The following is an 18,834-nucleotide window of genomic DNA, read 5'->3' on the forward strand; positions in this document are numbered from 1 at the left end:
ACTTAAAATATGAATATGAATAAATAATGTGGTTAGTGTTTGTTTTTATTTTTGCCTGGCCAGTGGTGAGGGTGGGCTGTTGAGAGGTTTTAACAGGTTGGAGTGGTTAGGAGAGGGGGATTTGTAGTTCGTTCACCATCTAGGTACTACGGGACATAGACCACTCACTCTGTAGCACCGAAATGGTGGCCTGGGCACGGATCCAGGTGATGGCTGGGTTTTGTCGGAGGTCATTGCGCCTGGGGTCGTTGCTTGCCCGACACTCATAGGTCCCAGAGTCCTCCAGTGTGAGGCGCGTGATGCCAAGCACACTGACTCCATTGGTGCCGTAGGCTGTGTTGATGGATACCCGGCGCTTGCGGGCTCCGTCCCACAGCTGCTTGAAGGACTCGGCTCGGTTGACCTCAGCATACCACCACTGGATCTCTGGAGTGGGGTTACCGACCACCTCGCAGTACAGCTCAAAGGTGTCCCCCGTTAGCTTAGTCTCAGACAGTGGCGACTTCACAAACCCAGCTGGAGAGGAAAAGTGTACCAGGATGGCGGGGAAGGAAAGGGTAGAAGAGGGTTAGAGCAGTAGGAAGGCATGGAAAGGTTAAGGGATAGAGAAGGAAATTAAATAAGATCAGAGCAGAGACAAACAAAAGAGAGGATGATTAAAGGCAAATCAAAAAGAAGCAAGCCTCAAATCATTGATATGTGGAAAAAGGAAACATTAATGATTGTTTAGATCCAGTCTGTTCAACATCAGGGCTCCCTGGCCGACTTAAGGCCACCTGTCAGGAAAAGTCATGGTCAACCAGTCCCAAATCCATGCCAGTAAGTAGGGCTGGTATCTCGCGTATTTTCTTTTTGTCTCATTCTGTCTCTCGTGTATGAAGATGAGTGCAACAAGATGTTTGAAATGTACCCATCTCGTGCTTATTTTGAGCAAACAGAGAAAACATTAGTTACAGTACATTAAATGCAGTACATGTACACAAGTAAATACATTATATAGTGAAGGGAAACCTTTGGACCATTTGCACCGAGCTTAATCAGTTACAGCTGGTTTTGTATAGCTTTGTTTAGTCATGTAGGCGAACAATCATCAAACCCACAGGAGTCTTCCCTAAATTAGCTTCCCTGGTTAGGTCTAGCCACACAAAACACTCGGCTCGGGAAAGATAATGGCTTGGGTTAAAATGATCGCATGAACCCTGTTGTGTGTTAAAGTTACAATTTTCTTAAAGCTGTGCAACCTTTGTTGTCATGGCAACAGTAAATGCGGTTTAAAAATAAAAAAAAAAACTGTCTCGACTCGAGATTGGAAACGGGAAGCAAACAGTAGAAAAACTCACATTACATAGACATCATTTGAATTTCAGCACTTGTCCAGAGCCCAAGATTGTGTTTATTTATGTGATCACTAAAGATTCCTTAACTTTGAAACATACCTGTGAATTGTAATAAACCGCTTTTACAAAAGACCTATGACGTTATTCTTTTGGAGGACGACAATCATCACTGTGAATAAAAAAAAAAAAGGGCATCAATCTTGTGAGCATGTTTCTGTAAATATCATTAATTGAAATGAGTAAAAGCCGTTTTTTTTTTTTTACAGTCTTTGGTGCACTAGATACGGTACATGTACACAAGTATATACGTTACACAATGAAGGGGAACTGTCTGAGCATTCATACTGCTGTTTAATCATTCACATGTTTTCTTTTGTTTAGTCAAGGAGGCCAGCAAGCACTGAACCCTTTCCTCCACTTAGTGTGTCGCAACAGTTCATTGCACCACTCCTGCTTGAACACACTGACATGAAAACATCTTGTGCTATACATTTGTCACTGCTTAATAAGAACACTGCATGAAATCCTTCAAAATCTGTGGCTTAGAGATGTTTCCCTTGAACTTAAAACCCTATCAGAGGAATAAATATCACTTGAAATTAAACTCTCTTATGTTAAAAGGTCCCTATGAAGAAGTATCTCATGGCATCCAATATAATCTTTTAAAACAAATTCCACAGCTTGTTTAGAAGAAAAAAAAAAATCCTGCTGTCTTTGCATGTCCAGTCTACAATTGGTGGGATAACCTTGTAGTTTGAAGCACTGAAAGTATAGATGTTTTGTTCCTTTTTCAGAGAAAAAGTTATTCTTTTTATTATCAAACTTATATTATTATTAATTATATGAGGTTATTACCTCCAGGTTTTTTAGACCAATATCCCATCAATAAAATCTTGAAATGTGGACCATGAGCCGGGGAAGAAAAAAAATGATATTTTCCTACTCCTACAAATTTTGAATCAATCTTCACCATATGCGGTAAATACAATACTGTATCTGAGCTTTTCCTTTTCCTATAGTCATCAATCCATTTTCTCTGCTCACTTATCCTGTTCAGGATCGCAGGGTTTCTGGAGTTTATCCCAGCACACGTTGGGTTAGAGGGGAGGTACAGCCTGGACATGTCGCCAGTCTGTCACAGGGCTAACACATAGAGACGGACACACACATTCACACCCACTTTCACACCTACAGGCAATTTAGAGGGACCGGTTCACATAACATGCATGTCAATTGACTGTGGGAGGAAACTGGATAGGCAGAGGGAAACCCTTGCAGACACAGATCATACTCATGGCCTTCTCGCTGCACAGTTCACCTATAATCTGTAGCAAGATTCTTATGGGTGATATTAATGTTAAATAAGACCGTTTTTTTTTTTTTTTTTTTTCAAAACAATGCTCACATCAGTTTTAAAAGTCTGCATTTACTGTATATAGTCATTACACAAATATTCTACCTGTACAATACTTAATAAGTTTAGAACAAAAAGTTGTCATACTTATGCCAATTCTCAGTTATTGTTCCCATAGCTTAGAATATACACAGAAATTGCCATATGTGCTATAATCCTTTTTTTTATCCATATCAGATCTTCCTGCTTAATGTCAGAAATTAGGTCAGACAGCTTATATTTTGGATTAGCTGGACTTTAAGAGCAGGTTTTCAAAACTGACTTTTAGTCAGAGATAGTTCAAGTTCAACTAGTTTCTCCATAAAGACGGAATGAACATGTTTAGTTTCTTATTTTAATGTTAAACATGACTATGCAACTGTCCTCAATACAACACACTACTGGCATTAACTCTCCCCATATTTTTCTCACTGTACTTTACTCCCCTTATCTGAAATAAGAAACGGCTTCGATTCTGACTTTCATAATAAAATCCATAATCCATTCACCGGATCCATAAGCATTATTACCACAACTGTGGCAGTAATGATGTGTCTGTGCCTGATTCATACCCTCGTTCCACATCGGTAGTTAGCCCAACAACACACTGCCAGCCTTAATGAACCTCATCTAATGACAAATCACCTGGACCACAGACACTGTTCTCTGCCGGCCTTGCAGCCTGTCAGCTGTAAACCACGTGCTGAAATAAATCAGAAAAGTACACTGCCTTAACTCTGCCCTCGATTGTTGTACATGGAAAGGGAACAACGAGCCTGTGGTCTCTTGAGAGTTAAGCTGTGTGTTGTGTCTAAATACAACAGCTTACAGGCCCACCTAGATCTGTCTGCCCTGCTCAAACTAATGTATGATTAGCACATGAACAGATAAGCTTGTAGAAGCCTCAGGAAGAAGTGCAACTACAGTATCCAGCTTATCCCCACAATGAAGCCACTTACATTTTATTGAAATTATTCAAAATGTAGCTGCCATTAGAACATATATACAGTCCTTCTCCATAATGCTACAATGCATGGTTTGTGCAAAGCTTGGGAATATTAATTGTGGACTCAAACAGGCTGTCAAAGTGCAGGTAAAATATTTCGCCTATGTGTCTGCGGATATTAGGTGCTTACAACTTGTGTTTCTATGTGCAATGCCTCGAGATATGCAGAGTAATTAGCATTTATTTCTTTTCTCTTGAAACATCTGGGCCCATCAAGCTCACCACATAATCCCAGAGGGTGAATCCAAGCCTGTCCGCCTACACAGTTAAAGCAATATTTCAGTATGACAGAACATTTACTATGGCACTCTTTACTCTGATTACAACAGTAAATCGGCATGGCACATGGCACATATAACTAGCGTCATCCATGCATAAGAGCTCATTTTCACAGAATAGTAGCTACTTACAAAGGGTAATGAATGTCCTCTAAGGTGATAACAAATTAAATCAGAAAAAGGAGTAGATTACTTCATTTATATTCAGACTCAGGGAGACTCTGTGGAGAAATATGCACAGAACAAACTACAGACAACACCAGGCCATTGAGCAGGCTGATTTCTGTGTTGTTTAAACAAGGAGCTTACACTGGCAGTACACAAAGCAGCCAGCCGGTTCTCATTTATTTCAAAGTCATGTTGGGAGACAAGAAGTGACAGAGAATTGTGCTGTGGATGGTGGACAGATCTCAGCGACTTGATGATAGAGGAGAATCACGCTTAGTCTGTCTTGAAGATGGACGCGGTCCACTGAACAGCAGATGTGTTGACTTTAGTTATAATCCGTTTTTTTTTTCTAAACAAATGCAGAAAAGTTAGATTTCCTGCAGGACATTTTTGCAAAGCTGTTTACACTCACTTCAGTGTGATGTATGTATTTTTTTGAGTAGGCACACAGAGCCTATGGTGATTTAAGTGTATATTTCTGCCTGACCAACAGCCCAAACATATTAACATATATGCATATGTATTACATTTTCGATAGGGTAAAACTTAGAATAGCTGGAATCGCACACGTTGGTGCTTTATGCATGACTTTCAAAACAGTTTCTGATTGACGTTATGTCAATCTCATAAGGAATTATTGACTAACTGCATTGTGAAGCGGATGTCAATAATTCATATAAATTAATTTGAGGCATTTTACAAAAATGCTACATTGTACTGCATGAGGTCTGAGGCCTGAGGCTGTAGCCTGTTGTAATTCCTCAGTAGGCACAGTATTGACAGCAAGACTGGGTGCAAGAGACTTTGTGAACTTGCAACGCATAAGAAAGTCACTGTCCTTGTTGGAGCACAATTATACGTGTGCACATAAAAACAGGAGATATCACACTATCACAGGGGGACAAAGGAAATAGTAAAACTTAAAACACTTAAGTAGGTCTAGCAAGAAGTAGACTTGTCTATCGGGGGAAATCCTGAATGGTGATGGCACTGGTGCTCATCTTCTGCTTGCTGATCGCAACCGAAGGCTCTGCTTGTGTTTCAGTCACTCGAAAGCTGTGCAGAGCCGGCCGAAATGTATATCAGGCCTCTGACCACTGTTTACTCCTGTAGAATCTACATTTTAAGTATCACATACTGTACTTTCTGTCTGTGGGTTTTAAAGGTACAGTCGCTCTGAAAACATAAGGCATGCAGTGCATTGTCATATGCTTAGTTGCTGAAGGTGGCTAAGTGCTAATGCTAGTAAAGCTACCATGCAGGTTTTATCTCTCTCATTCAACCCTTACCAATGACTCATATGGTGGTTGTGTATGGTAACATTACATGCTGTACATGCTAAAACATAATGTTTGAATTGATACAAATAAATACAAAATACTGTTAACCAAGCAGATGTGCTTTTGAAAGGGCTTTATGAGGCTCAGTGTCAAAGTAAATCAGAGGGAGTTACATCACTAAATGCAGTATCCTCAAAAGAAAATTGTGGATATTTGAAATAAAGGAGTGCTTCGTTGCTCAAATAGATATGAGTTTCTCTAGCTTTTACTTCGCAATAAGGCTAAAATGTAGAAATGTAATAATACTGGCTATGATTGTTTGAAATCTAACCATGGAGGTTATAGCATCATTTGTATGAATGGATGGTTTAACAAATTATTCAAACACAATCTAATGAAGCCATATCTGACTTACACGCTTAACTCCCTTTACCACCATTTGACATGCGCACAAATAATGAATACAACAAAAAAAAAGGTGTTGTTTTCTGTGACAAACTGTCTGAAGCTGCACTGAAGTCGCAGTCATTGCAACCTCGCATGCTTTCCTCTTGTAGGTAGAGAAGAGAACTCCCCTGGGGACTGGCAACAAGCCACACACCACCACCATGCAGCCTGCGAGTGAGTCAGCTGCCTGCCTACAACCTGGATCCCCGTCCACAGTCCCACAACACAGACAGAGAAAGCAGAGGGTAGGAAACCCCCCCGGGGCCAATGAACTGGTTATGTGCTAACCAGTGTATGTTTGCGTGTGGATGTGTGTGTGTGTATGTTCGAGGTTGAGGATGTGGGTGAATCTTGGTCGCACTCCTATGCTGTGTAAGGTCATTTGGGGTCCATTGTAGTTGTAGTAGTAGCTCTGTTTGTATGTAATTATCTTTCACTCACTGTTGATAACTATCACAGTGGTAAACAACAATTTAAACTAGTTTAACAGCATAGTTTTTGTTGAATTTGTTCTGACTAAATTGAGCAATTGGGGTTTTAACATTTTGTATAGATTTGAATGGATTTTAAAGGCCATTCATATCCACATTGGTGTTTTCTGTTGTTCTAGATGGGTTAGAGATTATTTAGATTGAAATTATGCAGAGCTATCCTGGGTGTGTTTCAAGGTCACCGGTCTCCAAATACAGAAAACAATCCTAAAGGTGCAACATGCCCTACCCTCACAGATGCCGCAAAACAAGTAAGCTGAGTCAGAGACATGGCAGTCAACTACAGAGCATTTCTTTGAATTCTGCAATATTTAATATCTCTGGAAAATCAAACGCAGAACTAAAATTATATTTCTGTACACTAAAATACCTCACACTAAGGAAGAAATTGATTCGTAAATTGCTTAAAAACGTTATTATCCATAGCCCAAATTTCAAGTTTCTGCAAGTCAGTATTTGTATATGCTACAATAAATTTAAAACAAATCAATGGACAGTGTGTTACTGCTAAATGGTCATTAGTATTAGTTTTTGTTTAAAGGCTAATACATGCAAACTGCCAAGTATACATCCGAGAAGCCTATTTTTTGTCGGCTCAATATAATGTAGTTATATCAGTATTTGCATAATCATACAGGAAAAATGTATAAGCATGTAATATAATGTTTACTACTCCTTTAATATTGAGTAGTATTGAATATTGAATATTAACGGTATTTTGGTGAAATGGTAGCTACTGTGCTAATTAGCTTCTATTGAGCTCGTAGCCGAGCAGAGTTCAGAGGAAAATGCTCTGATAACTGCCGATTTTTGTATGCGTGTCCATCTAGCTCCGATAAGGAACTATAATATATGTAACTCTGTATTTTACATGTCGGGGTGATGGTGAACATAGACCAGAGGAGATCTAGTCCTCCCGATTAATGAGGGTTGTTGTTTTTGTACTCCGGTGTAACGTTACAATCACCGACCCGCTGGGTTACATGTACCGGTACCGGTCCGGATAAACGAGCCCGACTACACGTGCGGGAGGCTGCAGAGAGCAGGTGGAGGTGGAGGGACATCAGTGGAAGAGAAAGACTTTCGGCTCGACCTGAGCAGGTTCAAGGTTTGAATTGACGTGATGTAATGAATTGACATGTGATGTAATGCAGCGTTGTGCATGTTGCAGTCGTTACAGAACTAAATCAACTCCTCCGCTCTCATTATCTCCACTATTGTAATACAGGTGTGTTAGAAGTAGTTGGAGACTCACTGTCTGCTGTCTCTGGTGTCCAGTTTTACTCCTGTGTTACAGATCAGGGGGACAAGCTGGATTTGATTGCATCTGTATGTTTCACTCATTGGACAAATAAATTATAATTAGGGCCCGAGCACCGAGCATCGGTGCGAAGCATCGGAGCGAAAGCCCTATTGTTTTTCGTAAAAATGTTCTTATTCTTAGTCGTTAGTCGTTCTTACGTAAAGCGATTTGCCTTTTTGGAGGCTTTATCATATTCAAAAACTCATGAAAGTGGATACACATATGTCTCCTGGCGAAAAATTTAGTATTCTAGTGGAGTCGCGAGTGGGCGTGGCCAAATGGCTCGAGAGCCCCGCCCTGGAGACCCCTGTGTGGTAATATTCGCTCATAGTCATAGCGCCCCCTGGTGGCAACTGGAAATGACACTTTTCATACTTTCACATGCTACGTCGAGCTGGTTGATCACATGAACCTAAAGTTGGGTCAGAATAGCCTAAACATGTGGTTGATGATATAGTTAGAAAATCGTCCGACTTTGTCCAAGGGCGTCGCCGTTGCGATGCGGCAAATTCTGACGTTTCGGCGTGACACAGGAAGTTGATGTTTAACGTCAAAAGATAGTTAAAACCTCATGAAACGTGGCACATACATCCGGCGCGGTGAGATGATACATCTGATATGTGTTTTGTGAGTGGGCGTGGCCAAACAGCTTGCACGCCCCCACAGTCTCAGAGCAGAGAAGACTGCTGATTTTCTCACGATTTCAAAGCCTAATTTAACATACTTGTCTGTGTTTTTTTTTTCATTCAAATTTGGATGGGTAGTTAACAACCCATACTTCTGTGGTGTGATTAACTTAAAACTAATTTTCATTTCTACTTTACAGCATCTTTAAGAACTGCAAAAACGCTTGGAAAACATTGCAGGTGTGATATGTAATGTGCAGCTAAATTGTGTCATAATGCTGTGATGATGTACATGAGGGAGTTTTAAACATACTGATCCCCCACTGACTTTAGCACATCACTGGCAGCCACGTGATGAAATATTGCTGTTTGCTAAGCTGAGTTTTCAGAAAAAGGAGGCGTTGGGCTCACCATTTCTGTTTTACTGGTTGAGTCTGTCATTCAGATCACAGACGATCACAGGCAACAGTTTAATGAGATTTAAATCCCAATAACCCATGTGCAGGATAGAAATGCTCTAATCCAATCCTGTAATCACAACCAACGTACACTTCCTATTTCTTTTTCAAAGGCCAAAACAGAGGAATTCAAATGATTTGATGTAAAACCTGAGCAGCACAGAGATATATATGTCATGAAACACTGATTCGCATCAACCAAATTGTAATGGTAATCCACAGAGGTTTGTGGGTTTTGTATATAAAGGGCACAGGAAACAGGAAAGGGTGGGCACAGGTACGGGAAGAGCACACAGTTCTCACTTAAATGTAATGGTAATCCATTGTTCCAGTTTTCCTTTTACCATTACTTCACAGGTAGGTTTAAGTTCTTACGCAGACCATGAAATGAGTACCAGACTTTTTCCGTTTGATTGCAGTTTATTACGGCCCGAGCACCAATCGTGCGAAAGCCCTATTGTTCTTTAAGGAATTATTTTTTCTTTTCGGTCCTTGTTCTTACAAATGAATTGCCTTTTTGGAGGCTTTATCATATTCAAAAACTCATGAAAATTGGTACACACATGCTTCCCGGCGAATTTTTTTTTATTTTTGTGGAGTCGCGAGTGGGCGTGGCCAAATGGCTCGCTAGCACCCCCTACACAGATGCCCCGGTGGCTACATTTACGTAAATGCATGAAAATTGGTGGACATGTGTATCACACCCAGACGTACAAAATTTTTACATTGCACCATTACGTCAACTCAACAGGAAGTCTGCCATTTTGAATTTAGTTACCATTTTTGGCGATTCGCACACGTTGTACTTTATCGAACTCAGTTCCCTCTTAACATATTTGGGATTAAAAGTTATCAAAATAATTTGTTTTCATCGATGTGTGTGCACGTGGCGTGGCGGCCATTTTGAGCGTCTCGCCGTGAAATTACAAGTTGCTGTAAATCTTATGTACATGGACCGACCGTCTCCAAACATTACAGGTATGATAACAATCCAGCCCTGAAGACACCTGTATGGCAACTGGAAATGACACTTTTCATACTTTCATACACTCTAGCTGGTTAATCACATGAACCTAAAGTTGGGTCAGAATAGCCTAAACGTGGTTGATGATATATTTAGAAAATCGTTCGACTTTGTCCAAGGGCGTCGCCGTGGCGATGCGGCAAAGTCTGACATTTTGCCGTGACACAGGAAGTTGACGGTTAAGGTTAAAGGATGCTTGAAACCTCATGAAATGTGGCACACACATCCGGCGTGGTGAGACGATACATCTGATATGTGTTTTGTAAGTAGGCGCGGCCAAACGGCTCGCTGGCGCCTCCTAAACTGCAGCCTCGGCACCTAGTTTCACCTACGTGCACCAACATTTTTGGATATGTGTATCACATCAAGATGTACAAAAAGTCTCTTGACATCATCTCAACACAAAGTCTGCCATTTTGAATTTAATCATCATTTTTGGCAATTCACACATGTTGTACTTTAACAAACTCCTCCTACAGATTTTGTCAGACTGACTTTTTGTTTTCATTTAAGTGATGACAAAGGGGGGATTGAACCCCAAACCTTCGGCAGAAGTGCTCACCACTGCACCACCTATCTTCCCAGGAGTTAGACAGCATTGTGACAAATCTTTAGCTCACTCACCTATAACTCCACCCACCATAAATATTCATTCAAATGCGACCAAAATTGCCACAGACATTCTTTGGATGGTAGATATACGTGTTTTCAAGGGGTCTGCAGTGATATTAAATATCTTCCTGTAATGTGTAGTGTATGCAAAACTTTTTCAATTTCTCCAAATGTTTCAACTTCACTAAAAGCTGAATCACCATCAACAGGTCAAGGTGGAATTTGAACCATTAATATCAACCTTGGTGACGTAGAATATTTTACCTGTTGAGTTAACCAGACTGTTGGTTGAGTTGCTGGAAGCTCTGAGTGAACTCTGAAACACTTTCTCTGCCGCAACTCTTTCTCCGGCGCCGAAGATAGTCCAGCGGTCTACGACGCCGAGCTGGAAACGACCTCATGAAGACAAGGGTTCTAGCCCCGCCAAGGTATTGCACATGGTTCACGGAGCGCGAGTTCCTCTGAGGGTAAGCCACATGGTTCATGGGGGCTAAGTCCCTCTAAGGGTAAGCCACACGATTCACAGAGTGCTCACGGTTTCAGTTTTGCGTTGTACATGCAGTCATACTGATACCAAACTAAAGGTCAACAACAACACAAAATAATAATCCCATTAGTACATTTTAATGCTATAGTATGACTTTTTTTTTTTCAGATTTTTTTTTTAAGATGTTAAAGCCGCCAAAAAAAAGCCAATTTTTTTTTTAAAGAATATGGTACGAGATCGAGAAAAAAATTAAAACTGCAAGCGGGAATATGCGGACCCTCGCGTGCTGCACATCGGGGAGCCGGCGGCCCCGAGCCGCTGGATCCCCGATGTGCAGCGTGCGAGGGACCGCATTTCACTGCTTGCAGTTTTAATTGAAGATTTGTAGTTGAACAGGATGAAAATGAGCATACTATGAATCTGTCGGGTTGTGTGGTTCTGCTTTGGTGAATCATCCGATCCACCTGGTGAGAACCACGTACCTGTGCCCACCCTTTCCTGTTTCCTGTGCCCTTTATATACAAAACCCCCACGCCCCTGTGTATCCAATTACCGCCACCAGGTGTCCAAAAAATAATGTTGCAAAACATCTAATATAATAATATAACATGCCAACAATAACAGAAATAGCTCCTACACAAATAAAAAAGAAAAGCAATTCCACAAATCATAAGAACCACACCTCTGCAGGAGAGTCTACTACCAAGTGTTTACTGCAGGTGCGACAAATGCTGTTTCTAATCTCATGCTGTACACACTTTTATTATGTGTTTGTCCAGTTAAATGACTCCAGTGAGCTGAACATCAGCTGCCGTGGGCCTCTAGTTGAGATAGGAAACCTCCTGCCTGCTATGTCACGAGTTAAAACACTCAGGCCCACGGGAAAAATTGGCTACGCATAAATGAAAGTAACCTCTTTGAGTGCTCTGTCTGAGTCTGAGTCCTTGTGCAGCACACTTAACCTGAGTAGGTCCTACAGAACAGAGAGTAGTACAGGGCTGTGGCTATATTGGGGAACTTCCAACTGTGAATGTGTGTAACTGTATGAATCCGGTCTGCTTAACAAAAAAATAGAGCAGTGTGCATGCTCAGCAAAAAAAAAAAATTGTCATGACAAATCACTATAAAAAATAATTGCTCACCTAACAGTTGTGCATCAGTATACAGCACCATATGCCTGCAGTGTGTTTTATACTGCGTGATGCTGCTCCTAATCAGTGCAGGCCATATCAGATTTCACATTGGGCAAGCATGACTCAGTGTAAGAGTTTGGCTCAAGTCCTACAGCATATTTTCCAGATTCATAAATTAACTTTTGTGCAGAGCCTGCGTGTTTTGATTCACACAGGAAGTGACAACACAAAAACAAGCCAGAGTAGGCTACATAGTTCATAGTGGGAAATTATGTAAGACACAAAGGCGCTTCCTCAGGTCAGCCCCAGCCACCTTCGCAACAGCCTTTTATTTTCTATGCATAAAGATCACATCATCTCTCAGCTTAAGTAGTTCACAGCCACGTAGGGAGTCTTCAGAGGGCTGTGCAGCGGTGCACAAGGAAACCATCCATTAAGAGTTAATGGATTCACTTTCACAAAAGGACCTTAAAGCCACAGTTCTCCGTGCTGTGTCTCGATGGTAAAAATAGAAACGAGGCAGAATGGACGGATGCTATTTACAGTCCTCCAAATATCTGTCACAGAAGCTGGCCACCTATAGTGGGCCTACTTTTTTTCCCTGAACATGAGGAAATAATGGCATGAATTCCCTCTGCTTCCCAGATACGGTGATTACATCTCCTGCACTTATAATTATTATTGTCCCCACATCACTGCCTGAACTCTGTAATATCACATGAAAATCTGGGATTGCATAAGAAGCCATGCACCGATTACCCTTAATCTGAACTGTGAGACAGAAATGCAATGGCTTTTGCATGCAACGTGAGTCAATATTACAATAAAGCCTTTGGTGCTAAACATTAACTGTAGCTCATTACTGCTCTTATCGAACCTGTGATCAATATAAGGTGTATTTACTTTGAATGGAACACATCTCTGCACAAGACAGATGAAACACAGACAGATTTTGTGTCTGAGTGGCACCAGTCTGCCTTTCACAGATGTATTTGTGTGTGTGTGCGTGTGTGTGTGTGTGTGTGTGTGTGTGTGTGTGTGTGTGTGTGTGCGTGCGTGTGCGCGCGCTTCTGGGGTGTGAACTGGGCCTCAGCGAGTGGGCACTAACACTAGGCAAAGACCACAGGAAGTGTTTGGAATGCCTTTGCTTGAGCTTTATCAAACAATAGAGGGCTTATTGAGTATTTGATTTTCCAGATAGCAAGATGAGCGAATGCCTCACTGTGCGCGCACACACTTCAAGCACTTCAGAGAAATTATCAACAAAGAGAGAAAGGAATTCAAGTGATTATGTTTTGTTATATAACTGATGTGGTATTTTAGACGAGGTGGACATTTAGGATCAAAGTATCAGAGTAATTCTTTGCCCTGTTTTTTTTTGTCATAGTGGATTAGACCAAATCAGTGACGCTGGCAACACCTGGGCCTTGACATGTGGGTATGGCGGCTCCTTAAAAGATAGGCCATTATTGTTTTGTTAACAGAACCTGAGATGCTTGCATCTCTGAGCGCCACATTCTCCATAATCATGTCAGGAAACTACTGAGATTCATTTAAAAAAGATAAGTGAAAACAAAAAGAATCCATTTTCATGTCATGAGTGGCCGCTGATTTGTGTGCCCCGCTGGGTGATGTGATTCAACAGAATTTGAAGTCAGGACATGCTGTATCAGAGGAGGAGAGCCTGGAACACCCAACAGCATGTTGCTGACATTTACTTAAACCAAGTCATGACACTTTTTATTATCATTAACGGACAGTGAACTTTTGAAACGAACATCCTTCACATCTCCATGAGCTAAGTATTTTGATTATTTTCTTTTGACTGTTTTGGGAAAATAAACATCTGGCGCTCAGCCGCGATCCTCAGATAAGGGGAATAAGGTTGTTATTTGTGTGCAATAACTGCAGACTGAATCAGCTGGACAAGAAACATCTATTTAAGCTGGCATGACAGGCAGTGTGGTATAATAGGGGAAACACTTTTGGTCAGTCAACCAGAAGCGCAGGCCCATGTTCAGCCACTGTGATACAGAAGAGCCTGGTGTTTATAGTATTTACAGCACACACCAGGTGAGTCTTCAGCCAGTGTTTGGTGTTGATAATATGTCACTTGATCACCAAACACAGCAGGTTAATCTTGCTTGCTACCCAACCCCCTTTGACTAAACACACACACTGGCAGCCTTAGGCTATTCATTGGCTACTACCTCATGTGGCCAGTGAAAGTAAAGCTGTGTAAATAGTGGAACTAATTCCATAAAGGTACAAAAGTTTTATTTTACCAGGAACATTCTGTCTATTAAAATATATATATATATAACTACAAACTCGACTTGCCTTAAAGTGACCGTTAATTCCTCTTACAGACACACCTATTACTCAATACTGCAAGGCATAACGTTGCAAAAATGTATCAACACCGTCAGTTGTATTTCTTTGTTACACTGTGTGGTGATTGAATCAGATTTTGTCCATGTCAAACTCTGGCCTCCTTGTCGTGATGCGTGAAACTATAGTAGTGGCTTTAACGCAGTCATTCTCAAAATCCTCTTTAGAAACATTTCGCTCGGGCGTCCTCACACAAGTCAAGTCACTTTCCCTCAATGCGATGTTTACAATCATGCCACGGTCACATCTGTGTTCTTACCGTTTTGAGCCGAGATGAAAGGCAGCATCAAGTTCCCCAAAAGGACCACCGCTAGCATCACTGCGTTAGGATGCATCGTTGGGGCTGGAAGAGAGTACCAGGGTCTCGGTCGGACGAATGTGGGAGGAGAGATCGTGTTGGCTATTGATCACAAGATCTAGAGAGATGGGCCCAGCATAGCACCGGGTGCTTTAAAAAATAGTCAGCCGAGGATGATTAAAAAAATGTTCGTAAAAATGTCTCCCTGATTCAAAGACCTTTTGAGGACAGCGCTGGGTGAAAGGTCCGGGACGAGGCCAGCGGCTCAGGGATGCCGATGTGCGGCCATAGGCGGTGAAGAAGCCTCGTCGGATTGCGGAGGAGAGGTCTTTGGATGTCACGGAGATTGTCCACAGTGTGGTTCTGAAGATTCAAAGATGCGCAGACCGATGCGCATTTACGCTCTCACGGTCACGGCTCGGTGATTAAAATGAAAGTAGCGCACAAATGATTCCCGACGGGAAGTGATGTAGCCGAAACATAAGTCTGTTATCAGCACCAGTCTATTTTTAATACCAAAAGAGGAACAGATGCTGGTAGGACACCAACGGCAGCAACGACAAGCTGCGCGTGCCCAGTGCGCTCATGACCGTGGATGAATACACGCACACACACACACACACACACACACACACACACACACACGTATGCAAGTGATGTTTTTGTGCCTCCTCAGCCTTCATTTCCTTGTCTGCGCGCGGTTATGCTTCATTTTATTATTATTTTCTTTTAGATTACAGGTGCATATTTTCATCACTTTCAATTCTAATTTGGACGTTGGTCCTGCTCATTCACGATTTCCTTAATTGTCGGTGACAACACTAATAATTCATATTATTTCCTAACTGCTCAATCTTGTACTATTAATATTGCTTACACATTTCCAGATGGGTTGTCCCCAGATTTGAAACAAACTATATGCAGAGCCTGTGACAAACAAGTTTAAAAGCACGACAGGATTTACATAAAACAAAAATTAAATCAAAACTCGAAAGGGTTATGGTGGTAGACTGGGGCAATCCAGTCCTTGTTTTCACCAGTCACATATTTCTAGTCTTATTTCGCAGTGCCTTAATACTTTCTCTTGTCAGGTTTTAATATGAGGAGATTATGATGATGCTCTTGAGCTCACTGAGGTCATTTATAAATTATGTCATCACATCAGTGGCCTGGGTGTTCTCAAGCTGTATGTACCACATCCCCTTGAAAGTTCAACATGGCCTCCTGTAATCCTCTTCTATCCTTTAATCTTGCGCTGCTGCATGGGCGACCTCATGTGGCCGGTCCCTGTAAACTGAAAAGTGTCAGCATGCATTTCTCTTTTTTTTTTAATTTAGGACAATTGCAACAAATGAGCCCACATTTGAAACACATTTATGACTCAACTTGTAGTATTATGGGGTCAATTGTATGACCTCTTTACTAAATACCGTTTTAATTGTTACATTTCCGTCTTTTGTTTAGGTGTAGTTTAAGATTGGGATTTTAACTGGATTCCTCTGTGTAATGGCTGGCCCTCGATCCATGGCTACACCACCATGCATTTTTTTTTTTTTTTTTTTTTGCAGGACTGCTGCACAGGGGCTAGTCTGTGCTCAACTGCAGAACAAACTTCCCTCCACTTTACAGCCCTCCCTCCAGTTTGTCCATGGGAGACCACATTTAAAATGTAACCCCACCTGAAACCTCACACAGACCAATCAGCTGGAGAAATGTCAGAGCAGACGGCACACCCTCCTTTGTTCAAAACCAATCAGAGTGGAAGTGTGGCATTTTGCCCGAGGGGAAAACTTACCGCTGGATGCGTTAATTACGCATCACTTAGCTGTTGCCAATGTGTTCACAACGGTGGACCCTCTTTTGGGCTTTTTACAAGGATTGTCTCCATTTTTCGGTCTATCTAGTATGGAAAGTAGACAACAATGGCTTACCAGGCTGAAAAATGAACTTAGCAACAGTCCTCTGGTATCAAATGTGGCTTTTGGCTTTATTCTCATGGGACTAGAGAAGCTGGTGGAGCTGGAGTTTGAGTGTCCTTGCAACCCCACATGGAACGGAATGTTTTCATCAGCATTCTTCATCATTCCTGCCGTCATGGCCTTCACCTTGATGCTGATCATCCAAGGATGCAGATGTGATACGTGGTGCAGGAAAACTGTTTCCTTCTCCAGTTTTGTTCCTGCTATCGTGTGGCTGATTTTGTTGTTCCTCGATGGCCAATACTTTGCTTGTGCTATGACAGACTGGGAGGGTAGATTTGTACTAGTAGACAAGGCAGCTCCACAGAAGTGGTGTGAGCCAATTAGTGAGGGAGATGTCACTCCGCAAGAACTAATGCTCCGCTCACAGCAGCTGTTTGTTTTTTCTCAGGTGAGTTGAATATTTTCTGATTTACGGAAGATTATGGAGGATGAGTGGAGTGGTAACACCTCCCCCTCAGAGTGTGCACTATATAGAACATATCTATCGCCATTGCACTTTGAGAAGTATTAATACAGCACTGCTAATATAGTTATTGTTAAACATGAATATGCCTTTAAATTGATATTTACTAAACAAAGTGTTGCTTTTACTCTTCTGTGCCCCAGGTTATAGGCATAATCCTCCTCATTTTCATCTGTGTGGGTCTCGTAGTGTATGTAATCAGAGAAAGCTGCCAGCAAGAGGTGGAGATGCAGGATGCAGATGTAGCCGACCTCACTATGCTCAGGATGAGCTCTCTGCGGACCAGGACATCATGAAAGGACTTACACCGCCCACCACACCTGCCCTGCTGGCACGAACACTTTGTAAATACCACGGACAGACTTTACTATGACTTTTTTTGTAACTATTGTGACGTTTGAAAGTATTTTCCCCCACAGAAGTTGGATAAACAGTATGTTTTCAATGGCCACTGATGCTCCCATGAATATGGATATGATTAAAAACAGATGTTATTTCCTCTGTATTATTGGTAAATATGTAGCCAGTGTTGTGCCTGTGTGCATTTGATACTTCAGTGCAGTGACTTATTGGTTTTCAACTACCGAAGATGTGGTTAGACAAATTGGGAAATATGTTGGGTTTTTTTTAATACTAAAAGTTAGATAAGAAGATCATAACACACTCTTGTTTGTCTGGTAAAAGTTACAGACCCTGGTCGATTATGTTAGTTTAGCATAAAGTCTGGAAAAAGTGGGAAACTATTTCTTGACTTGTTGTACCCAGGCAACCATTGTAGACTCCAGAAAGTTCTGCAATAGGTGGCACGGTGGCTCAGTGGTAAGCAAGAAAGCCCTGGGTTTGAACTCCTTGGTTTTCTGTGTGGAGTTTCCATTGTTCGCATGTTGTTGTTTTTTTTGCCTGGTGCTCTGGTTTCCTCCCATCATGCATTGTTAAATGTACATATATGTTAAGAGGGAGTGCTTCGATCAGTTCCCCCAACCAAGGCACTGGTGACAACTGAAGTCGGTTCCCGTTTGTTGCAGCGTGTGTCTGGCCACTGCTCTGTAGTGTGTACAAATGATGGGGGGAAATGCAGAGGATCAGTTTTCCCACAGCGATCAATAGAGTACTTAAAAATTGCAAAGCACACAACTTAGCATCAAACTATGAATAACTTGTTCTTAAGCTTAGATAACTAACTACTGAATCCAGCTTCACATTTACTGGACAGACATGAGTGTTTTCTTTTGGCAAGAAAGAAAATATGCAGATTATCCAAAATGTCAAATTATTTAGTTACATCTCACTCTGTCACACTTTGTGACTTTTTAGTCTACATGAAAACCAGTGAGTCCTGTTTTTTTGCAACTTTTTATACCCTGAAAATATTATTTCTTTTTTTTTAACCTGGGAGTTTTTTTGTGCATTTTTGTATTAGCTATGTTGACAAAAGTGGAATCCACCAGGCAGCTAATATTGACCTGACTAATATTAGTTGTACTATTGTTTGATGTGTGTGTGCCCAAAATGAAAATGTTCCAACAAAGTGAAATTTCACTTTTTGTTTTCCCTCCTGAGTGACAGTAGGATGTAGACACAAATTCTATAACAATACTTATACAGTATGTTTTTTTTTTATTATTGTTTTGTAATAAAAGGATTTATTTATTTAAGT

General features: G+C 41.3%; 1 protein-coding gene across 2 annotated transcripts in view; it reads right to left on the reverse strand.

Moving 5' to 3' along the window:
- nptnb (neuroplastin b) overlaps window positions 1-15,289 on the reverse strand; it is a 32,261-nt gene extending 16,972 nt beyond the window's left edge. The window contains exons 1-2 of one of the 2 annotated variants that reach the window (XM_069173437.1): window positions 14,694-15,288; window positions 169-516 (exon numbers count right to left, since the gene is read on the reverse strand). In XM_069173437.1, the coding sequence (XP_069029538.1) occupies window positions 169-516; window positions 14,694-14,769 (424 nt within the window). In that variant the 5' untranslated portion in view covers window positions 14,770-15,288. Of the gene's footprint in view, window positions 1-168; window positions 517-14,693 lie in introns of both variants that reach the window. The other variant, XM_069173438.1, reaches the window with a different exon arrangement.
- Window positions 15,290-18,834: the final 3,545 nt, after the last annotated feature.

Source organism: Embiotoca jacksoni, unplaced genomic scaffold (assembly GCF_022577435.1).
Source record: "Embiotoca jacksoni isolate LCO1_2020_lvr unplaced genomic scaffold, fEmbJac1.0.p SCAF_6, whole genome shotgun sequence".
Classification (NCBI taxonomy): Eukaryota; Metazoa; Chordata; class Actinopteri; family Embiotocidae; genus Embiotoca; species Embiotoca jacksoni.